This window comes from Staurois parvus, unplaced genomic scaffold (assembly GCF_062004578.1).
Source record: "Staurois parvus isolate SC_StPar_1 unplaced genomic scaffold, SC_StPar_1.0 ptg000388l, whole genome shotgun sequence".
Classification (NCBI taxonomy): Eukaryota; Metazoa; Chordata; class Amphibia; order Anura; family Ranidae; genus Staurois; species Staurois parvus.
Genome location: NW_028318184.1, coordinates 2,447,652 through 2,471,003, shown reverse-complemented (window position 1 = coordinate 2,471,003; position 23,352 = coordinate 2,447,652). Strand labels below are relative to the sequence as shown.

Below are 23,352 nucleotides of genomic sequence, written 5' to 3'. Positions count from 1 at the left end.
ATACTAACATTTATATTACCTAAATTCCGGGGAATATCCGATTGCCTCTCAGGGGATCAGGAAGGAATTTTTTCCCCTACAGGAGAAAATTTGATCATGCGTTGCTGGTGTTGTTTGCCTTCCTCTGGATCAACTGTGGGTATAGGATTATAACTTTTTTTGTTTTTGTTTTTTTTTTTTTAATAGTCTGGCTGAAAAAAGACAAAAGTCCATCCAGTTCAACTATGTAATCCGTGTCCTCAATTCCTCTCCCTGTCCCCAAGGTGAGATTTTAGGGGTCTGTTTAAACCTCTAATATCTCACCAAATCACCCCTAACAGTGTTGTGAAAAAAAAATTGTAAAAATAATAAAATTGTAAAAAAATATTTTTTAAAAATTATGAAAAATCATTAAAAAAATAGTAAAAAATAATTTAGAAGAATTCACATGGGTTCTCTGGCCCATACAGTGTGAATGAGTGTTCTGCTTGTGCGGCTGGAGCATCCTGTTACTTTATGAGGATGCAGTGGCTGTATCAACACAGCCGCAGGTCCTATTTTGACAGGTGGGCAGGTGTGGGTGAATGGTCCCAAATACACACTGTCAGTGTTTGGAGGAACTACACCTGCACCCACACTTGTCAAATTAGGACCTGGGGCTGTGTTCCCCCTGCTGCATCCCCAATGTTGATTAGGAGGAACAGCTGTTGCTGGTGCATACAACCAACACTTTGTACATGGGTCCAATGGGCAATGAATACGCGCTGTCTTTAGCGTGAAACAAGTTTACCTGCCAGTCTCCCACTGTATTTCCATTGTCTGTATTGGTTTTTTCTTGGTTCAATAAAGTGGATTGTTTGGAGTGCAGCCAATCAGATGTCCTTTGTTCTCATCTATGCAGCACTTGAGCTGGGCCAGCACCTACAGGAGGAGTTGTGCTTGGAGATTGGGGGTCTCTCTACCTTGAGCAGCGGTCAACATAAAGGTGTGAAATGTTGCTTGCAGATTTTTAAGTCTGAACTCCATGAAAACTAAAAGTCATTCCTTGCTGTGGAGCTGTGCCCACACTGCAAGAGTTATCTGCTCATTTTTGTTGGAATCCAGTGTTCATGGATTTTATGCAACAACTACATCAGTATTCACTAGAAGTATATACTTCAACCAGTAGATGGCAGTGTTTATAAGTATGTAGCTGCATCTATGGTATACTCTATGTCTTTTCTCTGAATAAAGTTTCCTTTTTCCTCTTTGCAGTGAAGCATCAGAAAAGTTCATGTGGGCTGTGCACGGTTTGTTCTGTAGGGCTATATACAGAATTTATAACCATTTATGTCTAGGGGGACCAAGAAAACTTCTTTTACTTACATGATCCTCTATTCCCGCAGGCTCCTCTGCACTCATGGACCGTTCCCTGCAGCCTCTTCTCTCCTGCATTCCTGCATTGGATGGGAGGACGCCAGGGAACAGTCCACTTCCAGAGCATAGGGGAGCACTGTCTGCTGGGGAGCAGTGGATCAGGTAAGTAAACCTGCTTTTCCCATCCCCTAGACAGAAACAAGCAGCTAACCTACTGAAAGGGAGGAATTTCAGATTTCCCAGAGCTAGGCTTTAGGCTTCATGCACACAAGGCACTTTTCCTGGCTGTTTGAGGAGCATCAAGCTTTTTTTTTTTTTCTCAAAGGCCCCTCCATGTTATTCTACAGTATGTATCCATGCACACTGTGGCTTTTAGAAGCTTTTAGTAACGGGCATTTGGAGGCACTAAAAAATAACCCCCCAAGGCCAGTGAGTCTTTGAAAAGTGGCGTTTGGCAAAAAAAAATGCTTGACGCTCTTAAACACGTGTAAACGCTAGGCGCATTTAGCGCTTAAGCGTTCATTTATTTCAATGGACAGAATAAATTATTTATTCTGGCCATTGAAATTAACACCCAAACGCTTGACATGCATAAACGCAGAACACACTTTTCCAAGCGTCAGGCTGTTTTTGGCCAAAACGCTGATGCCAGGAGAAAGCTTCTAGGGGAGTTAAAAAAAAAGTCATTGTGAATGAGGCCTTAAAGTGATTGTTAAAAATGGAAATGAAACATAAAATATGTGTGTATAGATATAAAAAAGGTATTTAAAATGTTTTTTTTTTATAAGCGATCAAATTTCCTTTGTTCTCGGCTTCATAGAGAGGTGAAGGTGGGGAAACAGCAGTGCACTGATCTTCCCAGTGAATGGCTGTGCAGGAGTGGTGTGTCAGGACAAGTCTGATCAACGGAGGAGAGCAGGCTGAGTTCCCAGCATAGCTAGAGAACTGACCACTCTGTGCTCTCATGCTTAGTGTGGTCAGTTTTTAACAGGACCACCAGGGATTATAACACAAAGGAAACAATACAAAGAGAACAGGATACTTTTTCATACAATTACATGGTAGAGCAAGAAAATATTAGGAATATGAAATGTTAGGTGTGCATATTCTTTAAGCTTGAGGTGATTGTAGCCGTATGAGTGCACTTGCAACAGAAACAATTGAGTACTGTCCGTTATATATATATTTTTTTTTATTATTATTTATTATTATTTTATATATTTTTTTTTTCTCCCTTTCAGAGATTGTTTCTTTTAACATTCTGCTAAAACTTTGTAAAGTAGTACTGCTTGGACCTTGAAGAAGGGGACATACCCCGAAAGCTTGTCCTGAAAATTGTATGTTAGTGCAAATAAAGTATCACGGACATGATTCATATTCTTTAAGAAAATCCATCAACATTAATGGCTGGGGATCTAATATGTTGTTTATTAGGTTACAGATTATTAAAATAAAATTGATCCACTCATTAAAAGCACTTTGCTGTAAACATCCGTGTGACACCCTATCACAGCATTGTAGGCCAAGCTCTACAAGGAAACAATGCCAAGGTAACACTGAACAGACTGGTCTTGGTGCAGACTGTGTAATAGTAATAATGTAAATTGCCATTAGAGGGCGTCAGTACATCATTTATTCAGAGAAGACTAGCTAGCCCAATGCACTTCATCCAGCCCCAACCTCCTCTGCTGACGGCTCTCTACTTTGAAATATATTGGCTTCTATAAAGGCAAACCTTTTCTGCACTTACAACAAAAAAAACCCTTGATCCTGATTGAAGTCCGGTGTCCTTGTAAGTTCCTGTGGATTGATCTGAAAGCTCAAGCAATGTTATTGGCTGTCTGTAAACTAGAAAGCAACATTATTATTTTATTTCAGGTACTTATATAGTGTTGTCAATTTACTCAGCGCTTTACATATACAGTTGTGTTGAAAATAATAGCAGTCAGACATCACTTACCTGATCAATCACTGTTTTTGGTAGAAATGATATTTCTACATGGCAAATAATTTACTAGCAGGTGTAGTAGAGTAATAGAAATCCAACAGACCCAACAGTCATGACATGCATGCTGCTGATTCTGTGTAATTGAATCACTAATTGAAAGGGACATGTTCAAAATAATAGCAGTGTGGAGTTCTATTAGTGAGGTCATTCATTCTTTGAAAAACAGGTGGCAATTATTGCCCTTATTTAAGGAAGGAAGGCAGCAAATGTTGTACATGCTGGTTACAGTGCATTTCTCAGACATTGTTCAGAAGAACAGCGTACCTTGATTAAAAAGGTGATTGGACCGTTAAATACGCTGGGTATTTCTCGGATCCCTTTCCTGTTGGGCGAGGGACGAGGCAGGGCTGCCCGCTGTCCCCGGCGCTCTTTGTCCTGGCGCTTGAGCCACTGGCTTTAGCGCTCCGGACCAACTGCAATGTATCGGGGGTTCCATACGCGGGACAGGAGTTTAAGCTGAGCCTCTTTGCAGACGATGCCCTCTTGACCCTTACTAATCCTCTGACGACGCTTCCTAATTTGCAACGGGTTCTTGAGCGCTTCTCCTTGATCTCGGGTCTACGTATTAATTTGGATAAAACCGTTGCTCTCAATATTACTTTGGCTTCAGATTTGGTTTCGCGCCTACAATCCCACTTCCCTTACCGGTGGGCTTCCTCTTCTCTTGAATACTTGGGCATTCGCTTGACCCCCACCTATGACTCCCTTTTTGCTGCAAATTATTATCCTTTGCTTAGCTCCTTATCTTCTCTTATGCATTCCTGGCAATTTCCGCACCTGTCTTGGATAGGACGGGTTCATTCAGTGAAAATGACCATCTTGCCGAAATTGTTATATTATTTTCGCACCCTCCCAGTGCGGGTTCCCCCTCATTTTCTTTGGTTGCTTCAGGCGAATTTTATGCGTTTTATCTGGGCCAATAAGCATCCCAGAGTCTCTAGAAATACGCTCTTTGCTCATAGACTCCAAGGTGGTCTTGGGGTACCCAATGTAACTAAGTATTATCAGGCGAGCCAAATTGCCCCGCTGTCTATGTTGCACGCTTCCTCCGATGTTCCTCTCTGGGTCCTGCTGGAACTACCTAATTGTGCCCCTATCGCACTGTCGACACTTCTATGGCTTCCCCCTGCCCTGCGCCCTATGGCGCTGAGTCCGATGTTGCTCCATGGCCTACGAGTCTGGGACTCGGTACGTTACTCCAGTGGCCTGATGTCACCCTTTTTGCCCTTGCTTCCAATCCTTAATAACCCTCTTTTCCCGCCGGGTCTAGATCACCCGAGGGCATTTTCTTGGTGGGTGGCTCATGGTTTCTCACAGGTGCGACACTTTTTGATTTTTCGGTCCTTTCCCACCTGGAATGTTCTCCGGGAGTCTCGGGATGTTCCCCCAGCGGAATTTTTTCGGTACCTTCAATTGCGGCACTGGCTACTCTCGCTGAGGGCCACTTCTGCTTTCCCATATCAGCAATCTGCCTTTGATCGGCTTTGCCAGCAGCGTCCAGGCGCCCCGGGCCTTATCTCCCTTCTTTACGCAGCTTTGAACAGATGCTCGTCGCACACTTCTCTTTCATATGTAGTTCAGTGGGAACGCGACCTGGGAGTGGCTGTGGATCCGGAGGACTGGAATAAAGCCTGGTCACTCATAGCTAAATGTTCGTTTAATACGACCACGCTGGAAGCAGCCTATAAGGTATTGTTTCGTTGGTATTGGGTGCCGGCTCGTTTGGCCCAGGCTAACCCTGCCTGTAGTGATCGATGTTTTCAGGGTTGTGGCCATCGTGGCGATGTACTGCATATCTGGTGGTCATGCCCGAGGTTGGTTCGTTTTTGGTCTCATGTGTTTGGCCTCCTTTTCACTTTGTTTCATCTTTCCATACGCCGGGATGCTCGGTATGCTTTGCTTCATTGCCCCATAGCGGGCCTCTTGGCTCGTCAGCAGCGGTTGGCTTCCTATTTGTTTTTATCGGCCACTAGGACAATTGCTCAGGCCTGGAAGAGTCCGTTTGTACTTTTTCAGGGGGTGCGGGATCGTATGACTACTATGATGCTCAATGAACAGATGTCGAGTATATGCAACGACTCTCAACCTAAATTTTTGAAAATATGGGAGCCGTGGCTGCAATATGCCTTTCCCACGCTCCCCCTGGCCAGTGTAGGGAGGTGATGGAGTTTTGTATTGGCGCTCATGGACCCTTGCTCTTTGGTGTGTGTTTTTGTTTTTTTTTTCTCTCTTTCTTCTCTGCTCTTTTTCTCTCCTTTTCTGTTTGTTTTGAAGTGACAGTGGACAGCTGTCTTTAGTTGCAATAATCTGAGTTTCACTGATGTTATTGTAACCTATGTGCCATTGATAGCCCCTGCGTGGGCATACGTTTTGCCTTATTGGAATTAGAGCGTTGTCTGCTCTATTATGCATTTTCTATCGGTGCAATTGATAGCCCCTGCGTGGGCGTGTTTTGTTGCCTCTGTTTTATACTGTTTAAAATTAATAAAAACCATTGAAATACAAAAAAAAAAAAAAAAAGTTGATTGGAGAGGGGAAAACATATAAAGAAGTGCAGAAAATGATAGGCTGCTCAGCTAAAATGATCGCAAATGCTTTAAAATGGCAACCAAAACCTGAAAGACGTGGAAGAAAGCGAAAAACTGCCATTCGAATGGATAGAAGAATAGCCAAAATGGCAAGGACTCAGCCAACAATCAGCTCCTGGAAGATCAAAGAAGGTGTGACGTTCCCTGTGAGTACTGTTACAATTAGAAGACGCCTATGTGAAGCCAAGCTATCTGCAAGAAGCCCCCGCAAAGTCCCACTGTTGGAAAAAAAGACGTGTGCTGAAGAGGTTACAATTTGCCAAAGAGCACATTGACTGGCCTAAAGAGAAATGGAGCAACATTTTGTGGACTGATGAAAGTAAGATTGTTCTTTTTGGGTCTAGTGGCCGGAGACAGTTTGTCAGACGACCCCCAAACACTGAATTCAAGCCACAGTACACTGTGAAGACAGTGAAGCATGGTTGCGCAAGCATCATGATCTGGGGATTTTTCTCATACTATGGTGTTGGGCCTATTTATCACATACCAGGGATCATGGATCAGTTTGAATACATCAGAATACTTGAAGAGGTCATGCTGCCTTATGCTGAAGAGGAAATGCCCTTGAAATGGGTGTTCCAACAAGACAACGACCCCAAACACACCAGTAAACGTGCAACATCTTGGTTCCAGACCAACAAGATTGACGTTATGGAGTGGCCAGCCCAATCCCCGGATCTTAATCCAATAGAAAACTTGTGGGGTGACATCAAAAATGCAGTTTCTGAGGAAAAACCATGAAATAGAGAAGAACTGTGGAATGTCGTCCAATCATCCTGGGCTGGAATACCTGTTCACAGGAGCCAGAAGTTGGTTGACTCCATGCAACACAGATGTATAGCAGTTCTCAGAAACAGTGCGACTACAACTAAATATTCATTAAGTGATTCAAAGGAAAGCAAAATCTTCAAACATTTTTCAGTTTATATAGTGAATGTTTGAGTTTGTAAAGAAGAATACAAACACTGCTATTTTTTTGAACAGTCTAACATTCACTTTTCTTCAATTTTTTTAGAGGAACAACACAAATTTGATATATTTTTCTTCATGTTTTGATTTGTAATAGAATGTGTAGTGTTCCCAATGCATTTGTGTGTATGGAAATAAAAGCTATTAGAAGGATTTTGAGCTTTATTCAACACACTATTATTTTGAACACAACTGTATATTGTACATTCACCTGTCCTTGGTTCAGTTTTTTCCAATGTCTATGAGGTGAACCTCACGTCCCTCCGGGAGGGCATCATATGACGTCCTTTCCGGATTGCGCTTTGCACGTTCCCGCAGGGTCGTGCTGTGGCGTGATCTGTCACCGGCCATGTACTTTGGACACGGCCGATGACAGATCTGAGTACCGACCCCGTTGCCAGTACCATGTGACCTGCTGTCACCAATCACAGCAGGTCACATGACAGTTGTATACAATGGATGGCTTCCGTTCATGCCATCCATTGTATACAAGTGTGTCTAGCTGTGAATGGTCATAGCAATCCCATGCGCAGACTGGGCCTGTCACAGCCCATTAGCCATGGCCAATCACAGCTACTCACAACAAAAAAAGCCTGAATTGATCAATTTCATTCAGTTAAATGCTTGCTTATAGCAAATAAATTCTTTGCTATGAGCAATCAAATTGTGTAAAAAACAAAATACTGATCACTTCCCCAAAGTAGTACAATGTTACTATGGTAACATTATACTACTTTGGTCATAGTGTAATATGAAAAAAAAATCTTAAAAAAAGAGAAAAAAAAATGTAACAAAAAATAAAAAAATAAAAAAAATGAAACAAATTATCAAATTTTTTTTTTTGTACTGTCACCAGTCAGTGTCCCTGGTCACCTCCATGCCAGTGATATGATGACACTGTACTGCACTGGTGACAGTATGTAAAAACAAATTGTGTTAATAATTTTTTTAATTTCTTCATTTTGCAAAAAATTATGACAAAAAAATTACAACTTCACAAAACTCGCCATGCCTCTTATGAAGTACCTCGGACTGTCTACTTTGCAAAAAGGGGTCATTTGGGGGATATCTGTACTGTTCTGACATTATTGGGCCTCAAGAAATTAATTTGGCTGTCAGTACTTCAGGATTGGTCAATTTTCAGATATATACCATAGTTTACTCTATATTTCCTACAAACTAAATAATAAATACTGATTTGGGTTATTTTCACCTAAGACATGTAGCAGAATACATCTTGGCCTAAATTTATGAAGAACAATTATTTATTTGCAAACTTTTATAATAGAAACATGTTTCTTTTTTCAAACTTTTCGGTCTTTTTTTAATTTAGCAAACAATAAAAACCCCAGCGGTGATTAAATACCACCAAAAGAAAGCTCTAGTTGTGTGAACAAAATGACAAAATTTTAGTTTGGGTACAATGTTGCATGACTGCGCAATTGTCATTCAAAGTGTGAGAGCGCTGAAACCTGAAAATTGGCCTGGGCAGGATGGGGGTAAAAGTGCCCGGTATTGAAGTGGTTAAAAAAAAAAAAAAAGATTGGAAAACGACAATATATTTTAATTTCTGAGTAGAGATTTGTGTGCACAGCAGGGTGGTCGTCTTCATACTGTTGAAGTTAAGCAGGCATTGACCCTAAGGCCTCCTACACGCTAAGTGTTACAAATATGATGCTTTTAGGGGTGTCTGGTGTTTTTTCTGCCTCTAATCTCCTCGCTATGTCACCTACTGTACAAGTCCATGCACACACAGGCGTTTACAGGCAACTGTTGCTGCAATTCTCACCTGTCTCCAGTGTTGTCCTCTGCAGGCTGACTAGTCTTTAATCCAAGTTAAAAGACCCCCAGCATATTCAACTCACCTTCTTGGGAGCCCCGAGTGTCAAGGACCTACCCCCTGGGGGAAGGTCGTCAAACTGCCCAGAGCTCCCAGGAGAATTAAGCGAAGGAGAAAAAGGATGTCACATGACCATACTGAAGACTCCTGAAAAAAGGGTATGTATATTTATTAAAAATAGATTAATTGATTCAATTGATTCATAAAAGGGTTAGTTCACTTTTTCAGAAAAATTAAAAGATGAACTAACACTATGCACCTTCCCTACCCCCTGGGGACCACTGTACTTACCTCTTGGGAAATGAGCTGTCAGTGGCCACACAGCTGATGCAGCAGTCCGGGGATTAGAAATTCCAGCTCTTCTCCCTCGTCTTTCTGCTGGGTTTCCAAGATGGATCAGGGCAAACTAGTCGCATTTTAGGGCATGCTAAAGTGGTCTATCAGTAAGTATTATCATGTCATTGCTTTAAGTGTAATTGGTTCTTGTATAATCAGGTCCAGGGGTGTATGTACAGGGGTTGCAATTGCGACCTGCCCCATGCTCCAGGGGGCCTATGCAGCCCCCTGTACACCTGGATTAGAGGGGCAGCATATAGAGCAGAGGTATCAAACTGGTGGCCCTCCAGCTGTTGGGAAACATCATGCCTCTGCCTTTGGGAGTCACTTGTAACTTGTCACTTGCTTGTAACTGTTAGCCTTACAATTCCTCATGGGACTTGGGCAGCAGCTGGAGGGCCGCCAGTTTGACACCCATGATGTAGAGGAACCAATTCCTTCCCATTATGAAAGGCTGTAGAAGAAAAATGGAGAGGATCGGTTCCTCTACATTCCGCCCCTCCTAACCACTTCCTGCTGCCCTGGACTCCTGTGTACTCCCCTGCCCTCCTCCAGCCCGCATGAGAGGGGAACCCAGCAGTGTTGCAGAGGATGTGTCAGAATAGAGTTTGGGGAAGGGGTAAATGTGTTATTTAACGGCCCCTTCCTTGTCTTAATGAATAGTCAGTGATCTGTACCGATCACTGACTCTGTTGATTTATAACTGACACATAGTAAACTGTTTACTATGCTTCAGTTTATGAATGAACAGAAAGCTCTGCACAGAACTATTCCTGTCCATTCATTCGGTACAGCTGAGGCTTCAAAAGAAGGAGAATGAGGGCTCCTTAAAGCAGAGCTCCACCCAAAAAAGGGAAGTTCCGCTTTAAGCCTTTGTCCCCCACTCCCCATTAAGGATTGGCACCTTTGGGGAGCAGGGGGGGAGCAGGTACCCGAATTTGACAGGTACCCACTCCCACTTTCGCTGTAATCGCCTAGGAAACCGGAAGCGGAAGTTGTCCTCCTACCCTCCCTCCCTGTAGTCTTCTGGGGCACGTGACAGGTCCCAAAACCTACGGGGCCATTCACAAAGAGCAGTGCTTCTCGCACATGCGCAGTGGGCACCCAGCTGTGAAGCCGCAATCTGTCACAGCCGGGTGCCCACACTGAAGATACCGGCGCCAGGGAGAGAAGATGGCTGGTGAAACCAGCAGTGGTGAGGACACCGCTGGACTGAGGGACAGGTAAGTGACTGTATTTTAAAAGTCAGCAGCTAAAGTTTTTGTAGGCACTGAATTTTATTTATTTTTTTTTCAGGTGGAACTTTGCTTTAATCTCCTTTCTCTGTCTCAAAGATGAAACTGCAGAGGTCTGTTTAGAGTCCTGATATCTCACCAAAGCCCCCCAAACGGGGCTTCTAAAAAAAAATTGCAAAAAATAATAAAAAATAAAATAGTAAAAAAAAATAAAATTGTAAAAAATAATAAAATATTGACACCAGTGGCAGAACTACCGTGGTCGCAAAGGTCGCACTTGCGACCGAGCCCTGGTTTTCTGCCACCATGGGGGGGAAGGGGGGGAGGTCAGGGGGCCCTTTATGGTTTCTTGCCCCGAAGATTCTAGTTATGCCTCTGACCTGGGCTGTAGTATCGCATTTGTATGATAAATATACCCTTAACTGTAGTGTCTTCAAATGAACAAGCAAATATTGTATAGCAGTATGTGCCTGCATTCGGTTTTATCTATTCATGATTTGGGTAATGGCGTCCCTTTTTGACATCACAGTTAATTAAAAAAGAAAAGTGGAGACAACACGCCTAAATAATCACAATTTATTTCTTCTACTCAAATTGTAACTAGTTTATACAAAACACCATACTCAGGCGATTATACAAATGTACAAAAATGCATCTGCTTGAACACATTTTATCCAGATCTAATAACAATCTCTGTTCTTTTTAGGCTACAGCGAACGGCGTGAGAAAGCAGCGAAGACTCGGACGTCTGGAGCAAGCGGTGACCGCCGGTGCATGTACACGGAACGATGTCTGCCATGCTGAGAATGCACAAAGTGCCCAAAGCTGAGTTCATCGCAAGACAAGATGATGGGATAGAAGGATGGCAGAAAATACGTATGACACGTACCAAAGCGTTCAATAGTCATTTGCTATTCTTGGAAGCAGCTCGCTATTTGGAGAGATTTACAGTTCAAAACTGATCTATAATGTCTACAGGGTCACAGCTAAATACAGAAACTTTCCCAGTTTAAGAATCTAAGAACTCTTTGAGCTGGTGTAGTCACTCATTTTAGTTAGATGCAAAAAATGTATCATGGTTTACAAATCCGTGGCAAAGTGCAATAAATACAATAGCCAACAATGACCGGAAAAGCAGTCTTTCCATGAGTTACAAAAGCATTAAAAGTGACTTTAAAAAAAAAAAAAAATCGGTGTGTGTATCAGATCTTTAAAATCCGACACTCCTGGAAGTGTCAGATGCCTGGTATGATGTGGTTCCCTCTGCCAGCAGAAGCTGTAGTCATATATAGTAGTGACACTGCTGTAGTCATATATAGTATTGGCCATCAGAAGGAACCAGAGTGGACAGTAGGGGCTGCTGGATTCTGAAGATTCTCCAACTGCTGCAGCTCAGAGCTTCAATCTCTTCAAGAGCTATTCCACCTGAAAAATCCTTAGCATCTGACATGCTTATGGAAGTACAGGTATTTTCTTTGCTCATGCTAAATGGATCCAACAGGTGAGCAAACAAATGTAAGTATGGGTGCGGGGGGGGGACAAATAGAGAGTGACTGTCACTTTGCCCAGGCCAAGATACACCCACCAAGGTATATTCTTGTAGCAGCAGAAGTCCCCCATGTGACAGAGCTTTGGGTCTGATGATTGGCTGCCTGAGGATGGGGACATGCCTGCAAGCCCCATTCTGTTAGAGCAGGGGTCTCCAAACTTCACACTTTCTAAACAAAGGGCCAATTTACTGTCCTTTAAACTTTAGAGAGGCTGTACTGTGGCCTGCGGTAGCAGAAAATGTCCAGGCATCAGTGGGAGAAAACCATGCTCCGTGATTGTTATTAGAGGGAGTAATCGTGCCCCATTGTTGGGAAAAATAGTGCCCCATTGTTGGTATCAATGGGAGGAATAGTGCCTGATTATTGGTGTCTTTGGGAGGAATAGTGTGCCGTCATTGGTGTTGGTGGGAGGATTGTGCCCCACTGTCGGTGTCAGTGGAGAAATATTGCTCCAAGGGCCAGATAAAAGCAAGCAAAGGGCCTCATCAGGCCCTGGGCTGCAGTTTGGAGACCACTGTGTTAGAGCAATGGAACAAGGACTCTGATGGAGTGAGGAGGCAGCAAAGGAACACAGAGAGCCAAACTTACTTTAACTCAGGGGTGGGCTATCTGGAGGTCCTTTCACTTTGATCTGAATGGTTTCTGTCTCTTGACAGTGAATTTGATTCTTTGCCCCTCTTGGTCAAACCAGTTTTGCTTTAACGGGGTCAAGAGGTGATGGGAAGTCTCACATTTGGGATAAAACCCACTAAAAAGTGGATCAGACTGGACCTGCCCTAACCAGTAGATAATCACTACTGCTTCTCAAAGTAATTATGGATCTTTATTAAACTGGAAATCTCACTATATAGTGAATTGCGAAAAAGAACAGAAAAATGCCACTGAATCCCTAGATTGGTGTGACAATACCTCACAATGGCGCCATTGTAAACTGATGTGCAAACATTTGACAGAACAATTAAAAATACTCTTTTATTGATTGGTTGCCTTGTAATAACAAAGAGCTGCCCTATGGCCTCCTTAGCTGGCTGTGGGGAAGGACTTGCAACAAAACAAAAAGCATTTTGCCAATGGAGCCAACTGGGGGAGGTTTAAGTGCATTTGATGCCAACACATTCTGGAGTGTATTTTGTGAGCTCAGCTATTGTTGGCATTTAGTGGCTCTGCTGCAGCTCACAGTGGGCTAAGGAATCATCTAGTTCAAAGAAACTGGTGAATTTTATCCTGACAGGCATTCTCCAACCAATAACATGGTTTTATAAATGAGACCCAGTCTACCTATTTTTATCATTGTGTCTGAGGGAGAAGTTGGAGCTCTTTACCGTGCTCATTAGCAAACGATTTTGTATGTTGATGAGTATTGAGGAAGGCAGCCCATTTGTTTTGAATGGGTCTTCAAGGCACCTTAATGCGCATAAAAAATACGATTTTTGTAGCTACCGCAAAACCCTTTTCTTTCTTGTCCGTTGAGGAACACAACATTAAGAGATCATCTTAGACCTACAGGGGTTTATTTACTAAAGCTGGAGAGTCCAAAATCAGACTCCCTTCTGCATAGAAACCAATCAGCTTCCAGGGTTCATTGCCAAAGCTTCATTGAACAAGCTGAGGTTAGAAGCTGATTGGTTTCTATGCAGAAGGGAGTCTGATTTTGGACTCTCCAGCTTTAGTAAATAAACCCCAGAGTGTCCACCTCATGTAGGCAGATTAATATAATCCATTGGTCTAAGACAGGGGCCTCCAAACTATGGCCTGTGCATCAAATCCAGCCCACTACAAGATTTTATTTGGACCACAGCTAGTAACAATGGGATATCCCTATTGTGCACAGATTAAGGATCAAGGTCAGCAGAGGCTGCCTATGGTCTCCACTGCAGCTTCCCCCCTAGGTAACAGGGAACTCAGCTGGGGACCTTGATGTAAGAGGGGCTCTGATAAGGACCCTAATGGAATATTTTTTCAGCCTCTGATTATTTGTAAAATATACAATGTGGCTCTCATACTAAAAAAGTTTAGAGACTGATCTAAGATTATCTACAATGGGGGATAAAGAAAATAAAATTTTTGTACTTACTGTAAAATCTTTTTCTTGATATCCATTGAGGCACAAAGAATAGTAGATATTCTTAGACCAAGGAGTTGTATATGCAGCTGCCTACAGGGGTTGAACACCACTGGGTTAAGATTTTCTACTAATCTTATGTCCCTTAATGGATGATAAATCTTACCTACTCCAGCATTTCTCAACCTCTTTAACAAAGAAGAACCCTTTCCTGTCTCAGGGACAGGAACAATTACAATATCTACAACTCATGATACCTTGGTGTGATCTTCAGTGGGAAGAATGCTCCTTACACTTGTGGTCACTGGAAAGTATTACCCTCTTACAGATAGCTAAAAAGATCATTAGTGTCAGTGGGAACTTCTCTGAGAGGCAGAAATTGTTCATTACTCAAGGAACCCCTAGTAACCTCTGGAGGAACCCTGATCTACACTGTTAGAGCACTATAGTGCAGGTGTGACTTGTTTAGAGCCCTCCTACACTAACCGGTTCTGTTGCGCTACAGTAACATAGGCTATTACAATGCACCATGCACGCGTTTTTTTTCCAATGCCACCACAACGCATTAAGGCCATAAACATCTGAAGTACATGCACTGCAGCACTCCACAATGCATGATAACACTCTATCTGGGTTGCCTGTCCATTTTATGTCCATTCTGGTGCATTGGGAGCTGATTTGTTATGGCTGCCGTAATACAAAGTGTGAATTGCATATGTGCGTTGGAGCGTCAATAAGAATGAATGTCAATAAAGACATACAGCCAGTGCACTGCTCATAGCATCCAGTCTTCCTTTGAGCCATCCACAATGTACTGAAAAGCAGATAGGGCATATCTTATTGGCTGCTATGTGCAACTTTGTGAGAAAATTCTTCCCACAGACACAATGATAAAAGGGAAAGGGGTGCACTTTGGCTATATCTTTCTTAATAGTCACAACATGCTAATATAACCGTGTAGCAATAGCCTCCCTATAAAAATGAAAAAAAAAATGTCTATTTTCTAGAGGAAGAGAAGGATAGAAATCTGTGTCATGAGGGGGTTTGGGGTAACACTGTGCAGGTCAGGGTTGCAGGTCAGTTGGACTTGGTCGGTGGTGGTCCAGGACGCCGTGTGGGCATGATTCGAGGTTTAGGTGAATTCTTTGGATCTTCTTCATCCTCCAAGTCGCTGTCACACACGTGAACTACAACGCTGGGGGTGGAGTCTGTTCCCGCATGGAGCTCATATTTCTGTCCTGTAAAAAAATAAGGGACACCAAGGGTTTATTAAAATATTAAAAAAAAAAACAGTCTAAAGGCCATGTTAGAAAGACGGTTCTGCCACTGGTGACTTGTTGGCAGCAGCTGAATCACTGAAGTGGGAGAGCTGTTTACCTTAAGGGCCCATGCACATGGTGGTAAATTACCATGCATTTAGATCCATGTTGAGTATACGGATTTGAACGCAGCAGTATTGCATGCAGTGGGTCTATTTACACAGCTGCATTATTTTACTGTTGTGTTTAGCTGCAAAACCAAGAAAAATCTGCATCTGTGGTCTGATTTTGACCATATTTTGTGTGATACAAGTGTAAATGTTTGTGCAAATGTTTACATGTGTGATAATTAAATGGCCATAAGATCCACTGTATTGTCATTCGTGACCAGGGGGATGTAAACAAAAACAATGTGTAGGCAGTGGCAGTGCTGCAGCATGACCTCAGCCTTCAATCCAAGGTCGTTGCAAACCTGTACAACTACCCCCCCACACGGCTAATGTTTACATCTCCCTCCAGCCCTAAATGATTTAAATGAGTCATTCGCTAAGCAACGCTGGTGGTGCAGACCCAGAATCACCTCGGTCTTCAGTGATTTCTGTGAGCTCACGTCATTCTGTGTCTACGCCAGATGAATGTTTTAAGCCATCCAGGGCTGGGGAAGATGTGAACAGAAGTGTAAGAGCTTGTACACATCTCTGCTCATATGGTTGAAGGTGTGTATGTTCACATGAGTTGAGATGCACTACATAGTTGAGTTGAGATGCACTACAGAGTTGAGTTGAGATGCACTACAGAATTGAGATCCACTACAGAGTTGAGTTGAGATGCACTACAGAATTGAGATCCACTACAGAGTTGAGTTGAGATGCACTACAGAATTGAGATCCACTACAGAGTTGAGTTGAGATGCACTACAGAATTGAGATCCACTACAGAGTTGAGTTGAGATGCACTAAAGAATTGAGTTGAGATCCACTACAGAGTTGAGATGCACTACAGAGTTGAGTTGAGTTGAGATGCACTAAAGAATTGAGTTGAGATCCACTACAGAGTTGAGTTGAGATTCACTGCAGACCACTTTTATGCAGGACCTTCCACCAGTATGCACATGAGGCCTAATGGAGTCGCTCCCAAGCCAACAAGTGAGTTTCTGCAGCATTGTGACCAGACTCGGAGCAGCTCCATTAGGGTTAATGGCTCTCTCACTTTGGTGATTCAGCTGGTGACATCTCATGGGTCCAAGCAGTGAGAGGAATGTGATCTGTTACTGATCCTAATGCTGGCAACAACCAATCATGACATTCCACCTTGTCCAATCAGAGAATGCTTTGCATTCATTGTGGAAATGCAAAGTGTTCCCTGAATGGCACCCATGTCGAGTGCATAACCTCCTGTGTTCACAATGCAATAAAGACCAGGCAGCTAGTTGAGACCTCTGTAGTAGCAATGCCTACTACAGTGATTTCCAGCTTCAACGGGGATCTCACAGGTATGGTTCATACATACAGTACTTACAGTCCAAGCTGTTAAAATTGTCATATTTAAACTTCAGCTTTGATAATCTTTCTGGCATGGAGCAAAATGCTGCTACAGGCATTGCCTGTAGGTGTTGCCTACATAACTAGACATTTGGTAACATGAAGCTTAGCGAGATCCAAGATTTTATTTTAAACTCTCCTTACCAATTTCCTAGTTTCTTAGTTATGTGAGCAGCACTAGAGGGAGCCTAGAGCAGCATTTTCTCAGCAAGACTGTAAAAGTGGAAGGCAAGTCAAAACCTAAGCTTAAATGTACTCCCACCCCCATTCTAAGCCTAATCAATCTACCTTGTAAAAGGAAAGATGTCTATACCTATCTGTTCTAAGGTCGCTCCAGTCCGGTCACATGATCAGGTCCCAGCGCCAGCTTCAGTGTAGAGGAGGGAGAGCCGACAACGGATTTCCCATAGTAAGCCTATGGGTGACGTCATCCCCTAGTCTCTATAGTCGTTGCTGGCAATATCTCCTCTACACTGAAACCAGTGCTGGGACCCAGTCATGTGACCGGACAAGAACGACTTCAAGATATAAAAGTATAGACATCATTCCTTTTACAGAGTAGATAGGATAGGCTTAGAATGGGGATGGGAAGTAGATTTAAGCTTAGTTAGGTTTTGACTTGCTTTCCACTTTAAGCTTTTAATAAACATTTGAGAATTAGTCTTCTTGAAATCAACATAAACATCTTTCGCCCCGGGATAATGCATATATGTAGCGACAGGACAGGTGGGCCTCCAGCCACCACATAGGTGGAACAGGCTCCTGATTATGTGACCACTGTAACAGCCAATCATAGCAATCACGTGGTTGGGAAGCTATCTCAACCTTCCAGCATTGGCATCCACCTAAAAGAAACCCAGGGAGGCAGTGGCAAGGAGTTAAAGCTGAACTCCAATTTGAGAAAATATTGTCTTCTTGAAATCAACATAAACCTCTTCCGCCCCCGGATAACACATATATGTAGCGTCAGGACAGGTGAGCCTCCAGCCACCACATAGATGGAACAGGCTCCTGATTATGTGACCACTGTAACAGCCAATCATAGCAATCATGTGGTCGGGAAGCTATCTCAGCCTTCCAGTATTGGCACCCACTTAAAAGAAACCCAGTGAGGCAGTGGTAAGGGTTTAAAGCTGAACTCCAAATCATAGCAATCACGTGGTCGGGAAGCTATCTCAGCCTTCCAGTATTGGCACCCACGTAAAAGAAACCCAGGGAGGCAGTGGTAAGGGTTTAAAGCTGAACTCCAAATTGAGAAAATATTGTCTTCTTAAAATCAACATAAACCTCTTCCGCCCCCGGATAACACATATATGTAGCGTCAGGACAGGTGAGCCTCCAGCCACCACATAGATGGAACAGGCTCCTGATTATGTGACCACTGTAACAGCCAATCATAGCAATCATGTGGTCGGGAAGCTATCTCAACCTTCCAGTATTGGCATCCCCTAAAAGAAACCCAGGGAGGCAGTGGTAAGGGTTTAAAGCTGAACTCCAAATCATAGCAATCACGTGGTCGGGAAGCTATCTCAGCCTTCCAGTATTGGCACCCACGTAAAAGAAACCCAGGGAGGCAGTGGCAAGGGGTTACAGCTAAACTGCAAATTAAGAAAATATTATCTACATACAAGAGTCATGTATTGAATCTCAGTGTGCTTTGTGTATTTCTTCCAGATCTGTTCAGTAATCCAGCTGCAAAAATACAGGAGAGAACCTCACTCCTTCAAATTTAGGACTTTATAGGTGCAAGGTCATTCAACACTACACAATTTTCAAAATATAACCACTGAAGATTTTATTACATATATAAACTTAAAATACAATGTTTAATTGCTTAAAAAACAATATAAGACGTGATGTTCAGTAAATCCACTGAGCTGGCCAGAACCAACTCTTGAGGGAGTCTATTCCACATTTTCACAGCTCTCACTGCGAAGAAACCTTTCCGTGTTTGGAGATTACATTTCTTTTCCTCAAGATTGGATTACTTGTTTCCAAAGGAGGATAGTCAGTACACCATACAAATGGGAAACATCCATCCCGAGGCTGAAAAACCATTCATCAACATGGACTTCTCTCCAGAGACCCAGCATCAAATTGGCAACAGTGTATCCCACCACCACCACCTCCAGAATTATCTATATCTATATTCGTGTATCATATTTCTCTGATTTAGACAAGTTCTTCCATAATCTGAGTGACATCATTCCTTCACAGTGTGATATAATCAAATCCCCTGAGGAAGCCCAATGGGCGAAACATGTTGGGGTTCATCACAGTATATTTAATGTTTGGAACTATCATCTGTGAGGTTTACTGAACATCGTGTCTTATATTCTTTTTAAGCAATTTCACTTTGTGTTTTAATTTAATTTATGTACTAAAATCAGTGGTTATATCTTGAAAATTGTGTAGTGTTCAATGACCTTGCACCTATAAAGTCCTAAATTTGAAGGAGTGAGGTTCCCTCCTGTCTTTTTGCATATGTATCTTTATGGACTTGGTGCTGCGGTTTCCCCTTTGACGTCAATATTGTTTTGTACAGTAATCCAGTGTGAAACTTTCCCTCTGTGCAGGTGTAACAAAGACCAGTCACTGTTGCTCTCTCTCCTTGTGCACGGTGACTGGTCTTGTCTCTGCCCCCTCCCATAGTTTCCTGCAGGCAACCTGCAGTAGGTGGGGCCTTCTGGGCCCCTCCCACAGCTCTGCTTTCTGCACAGGCTATGTATAGCACAGTGAGGATGTCACTGCTACGTTTACACGGTAATAACTGGGTTTGCAAAGGCATTTGATGCACGGTGGATTTATCATCTTTGTAGCTATTGAGGAATGTATTTAAATTCAAGTTTTTTTTAATGTCTGGAGTTCAGCCTTAATCAGAGTGGCTTATTCCAGGAAATTGTAGAATGACCGTGTGATTTTTTTACACTGTGTACGTGCTGAAAGCATAATACTATGTAACTGTAGCTAACACTTACGTCTGTGACATTACACACAGTATTACTGATCTAATTTAATTGCTGGATGGCACCATAAAACCTTTAATGATATAACAGGCAGGATGAGAGTATTAGATATCCAGTTCCTTTTTACTGTATTGGCAATACGTGCAGATTGGCCTCAGCACATGGAAATAATTAGAGGATCGTGTCTCACCAGCCAGCTCTCTATCACACAGTCAGTGACTGCAGCACGTAGGCCTCTATTGTGGGGATCATTCACAGAGGTTTAGCAATGGATGCGATGATGGGGATGTCTATTCATTACAGGTTCTGTAGCTTAACAAAGGCTAACAGGCGCTCTTATCACCTACATGGGGACATTGTTCAGCTCTGTTGATGACTTGTCCAAATGTATTCTTCAAAACTATTCAAGTGCTGAACTCATTCAGGAAGGCTTCAGACTGTGCTAATCTTACCTGAGATCCATGGTACATTCATCTTCCAGTATGTGCTCGTGCTATAGTCCATCTTACACTTGGCATACTAGTTAGCCATCCACATACTGTATACTGTGGATTTCTCAAATATTGTTTAGCATGGATGGAGGAATCTCCCCTGCAGGCTATTGCATTCTAACACTGAAAAGCACATAGACCCTAATTGAAAGAAACTAATGGGGCTTTCAGAGGCACCATACCGAAAAGAAAATCAATACTCAAAGTATAAAAGAATAAACATTTATTGAGCAATGTTAAAACCACAGTTGTGGTAAAAATTTCTGAGCATTCGCATAGTTCATGTTAACCTCCCTAGCGGTCCAATTATGTCCATATTTCTGTGCTCAAAGCGGTACATTTTTTTACATGGAAATATGTATCTTTTTTATTGTAGGTCTGTAATTTTTAGGAATAACTCACTGAAATCTGTCCGAGCAAGAGTCTAGTAAACATCCCGGGTATGATAAAATTTGAAACACGAAATCATAAATTATAATTTAATAAATAATCATAAAAAATAATAATATCATAATAATAATAATTTCTGTCATTGTATAACGGCCTGCCTATAGGAGGTACAAGCAGACGGATACACTGACCGCCTGCAAGAGCATTGCATTGCACCCACAATCTGCTAATCACGAGTGCAATGCTTTGCAGGCTCCTTAAAAATAAAAAAAAAAATAATATTAAATGTACATTTGTTACCTGCAAAAAATGTGCATTTATAATTTTTTTTTAAAAAGGTGAACGTGTCCTTTAATTTACCTTTAGGAGTATCTCATAAAAAAAAAATAATATCATAATAATAATAAATTTAATTCAACAATATAATCAAATCAAAAACACTGAAATTTGAAATATAGCGCCAAGTTCGCACATCACTGAGCAAAGTCGCAAAATCGTTTTCAGGGTCTGATGATGAATTTCCCCACGAATCATTATCACTCAATTCTACAAGTGGTTCTGATTTACTATCGCTTTTCTGTAGCTGGTCTAAAACCGCTTTTGACCTAAAGGGACGCTTTTTGGACGCCATGGACATTTCTCAGTTTCCAGGCAGAAAGAACAGTAAAAATGCAGGCAGGGCACAGGACAAAGCACTCGGGACAAAATGTATGTGAAATGGTTTGATACAGTAATGTTTTACTATGTGATTTTAGTGAATGTACTTTTTGTCATTTTCAAATTTCCCGCCGTTCCGTCCCCCGTACATCCCGACGTCGCAGGGAACGGAACCCAGAAGACAGATGCCGGCATCTGCCGGAGGACATTACAGGGGACACTGCAGATGGGACATCGCGGGAGTGCAGGACAAGGTAAATGATCGAGGGATCGCGGAGCAGCGCTGCATGGTAAGCCCGAGTGTAGCTCGGGGTTACCGCTTGTGGTACTGAAACTTTACCCCGAGCTACACTCGGGAATACGGCCAGGGAGGCTACAAGACATGTGTAGCTTGTGTAGAGTTGCGAACGAGGTGGTGTGACGTCAGCAAGTAAAGCTCCAACCAACGCGTTTCGTGCGCATACACGTCCTCAGGTGTGCGCCCATTGCTGACGTCATGGACAGACTCCATTTAAATTGTCTGCAGGGCGCGCAACTAATTAACAGGTGCCATTTTCTTGGGGTTCACTCACCAAATGTATTCACAATACAGGAGCCTACACGCACCCTACCCAGAAGCGCTGATCACAGACCAGATAAGTGATCCAGCACACAGCGGCCGCCGTGCTGCAGTAAATGTACGTGGGGTGGTCGCTAAGTATTGCAGGGAGTTTAACAAACTTTGTTGCAAATTCCTACCTTTTGTTATTCTGAAGAAATACCTGTTTGTTTCCCTGTGTCCATCTGGAAAGTGAATCAAATGAGTGTGATTTTATAATTATCAGTCAGCTGCCGCACTTGCAGGGTTCTGATGAGAAAAGTGGCAGAGTCTGCATCTCTTAAAGGATAAGTTCACCTTTTGTAACATGTTACACTCGTATTCGTGAAGTAACATGTTGCAGCAGCCCCCACCCCCCGATCCCCCGTTGTGACAGCAATCTTCTTCCCGCACTCACTGTCACAATTTTTCTAAAAAGCGGCTGTGCAGGGCTCCACCCACCTAGCTGTGTTGCTCACTCGCAGAGTTCTGTGAATGGGAGAACTACAAGTACCAACAGCCTTTGCGGCTGTCAGCTTGTAGTTCTCAATGAACTACCAGGAAGCTGTTGAGCACTCTAGGTAGTTGAGAATTTCTGTCATTGTATAACAGCCTGCCTATAGGAGGTACAAGCAGACGGATACACTGACCGCCTACAAGAGCATTGCATTGCACCCACAATCTGCTAATCACGAGTGCAATGCTTTGCAGGCTCCTTAAAAATAAAAAAAAAATAATAATATTAAATGTACATTTGTTACCTGCAAAAATGCACATTTATTATTTTTTTTTACAAAGGTGAACGTGTCCTTTAATTTCCCTTTAGGAGTATCTCATAAAAAAAAATTAAAAAAAACGAGAAAAAAACAGACATTTTTGTTGCAGTGGATGCCTAAAATCTAACTTGTATCTCAGTGTAGACTTCTGGAAAAAAAAATCAGTGGGCCAATCACACAAGCAGGAAATGACGGTTGCTGTATTGCAATGAATTTTACAGAAAGTTACTGTACAGCTCTGCAGACTGAACATGAAAGGCAATTTTTAATAACGTCCAATTACAAAATGGCTTATGTAAAATTTTTTATGTGCTTTTTTCTCCCTATGAAAATGGAGACACCCTTTAATCCACCTGTATATGGGGAGATTCGCTCTCTCAATCCGTCTCGGTGATCACTGGGATAGAAAGAAATGTGAAAAATCGACATTTTACAATTGTTACCAAATATTGGGGAAATCTTCCAATGGATCCAACTAATTGGGTTGCCACTGTCTTAAAAAAGGGATTTCCCTCACTTTGCAGAGATTTCTTCTCACTTAATGTGTCCAACATTTTACAGTTGTTACCAAATATTGGGGAAATCTTCCAATGGATCCACCTAATTGGGTTGCCACTGTCTTAAAGAAGGGATTTCCCTCACTTTGCAGAGATTTCTTCTCACTTAATGCGTCTGCAAGACTGAAAGTAGAGGGAAATCTCTCCAATTGCACACGGACAGCAATGAAAAGCTAACCGGAGTTTAACCAGTGTTTGCTCCATCCAAAAACTCA

The 23,352-nt window shown here is 42.4% G+C and overlaps 1 protein-coding gene across 3 annotated transcripts in view; it reads right to left on the bottom strand.

Moving 5' to 3' along the window:
* The window catches only part of RCAN2 (regulator of calcineurin 2), a 258,378-nt gene that overhangs the window by 32,069 nt on the left and 202,957 nt on the right, over window positions 1–23,352 (bottom strand). For 2 of the 3 annotated variants that reach the window (XM_089685906.1, XM_089685908.1), the window contains one exon: window positions 10,872–15,161. The exons of the other annotated variant lie outside the window; for it this stretch is intronic. In XM_089685906.1, the coding sequence (XP_089542032.1) occupies window positions 15,001–15,161 (161 nt within the window). In that variant the 3' untranslated portion in view covers window positions 10,872–15,000. Of the gene's footprint in view, window positions 1–10,871; window positions 15,162–23,352 lie in introns of those variants that run through there. 3 annotated transcript variants of the gene reach the window in all.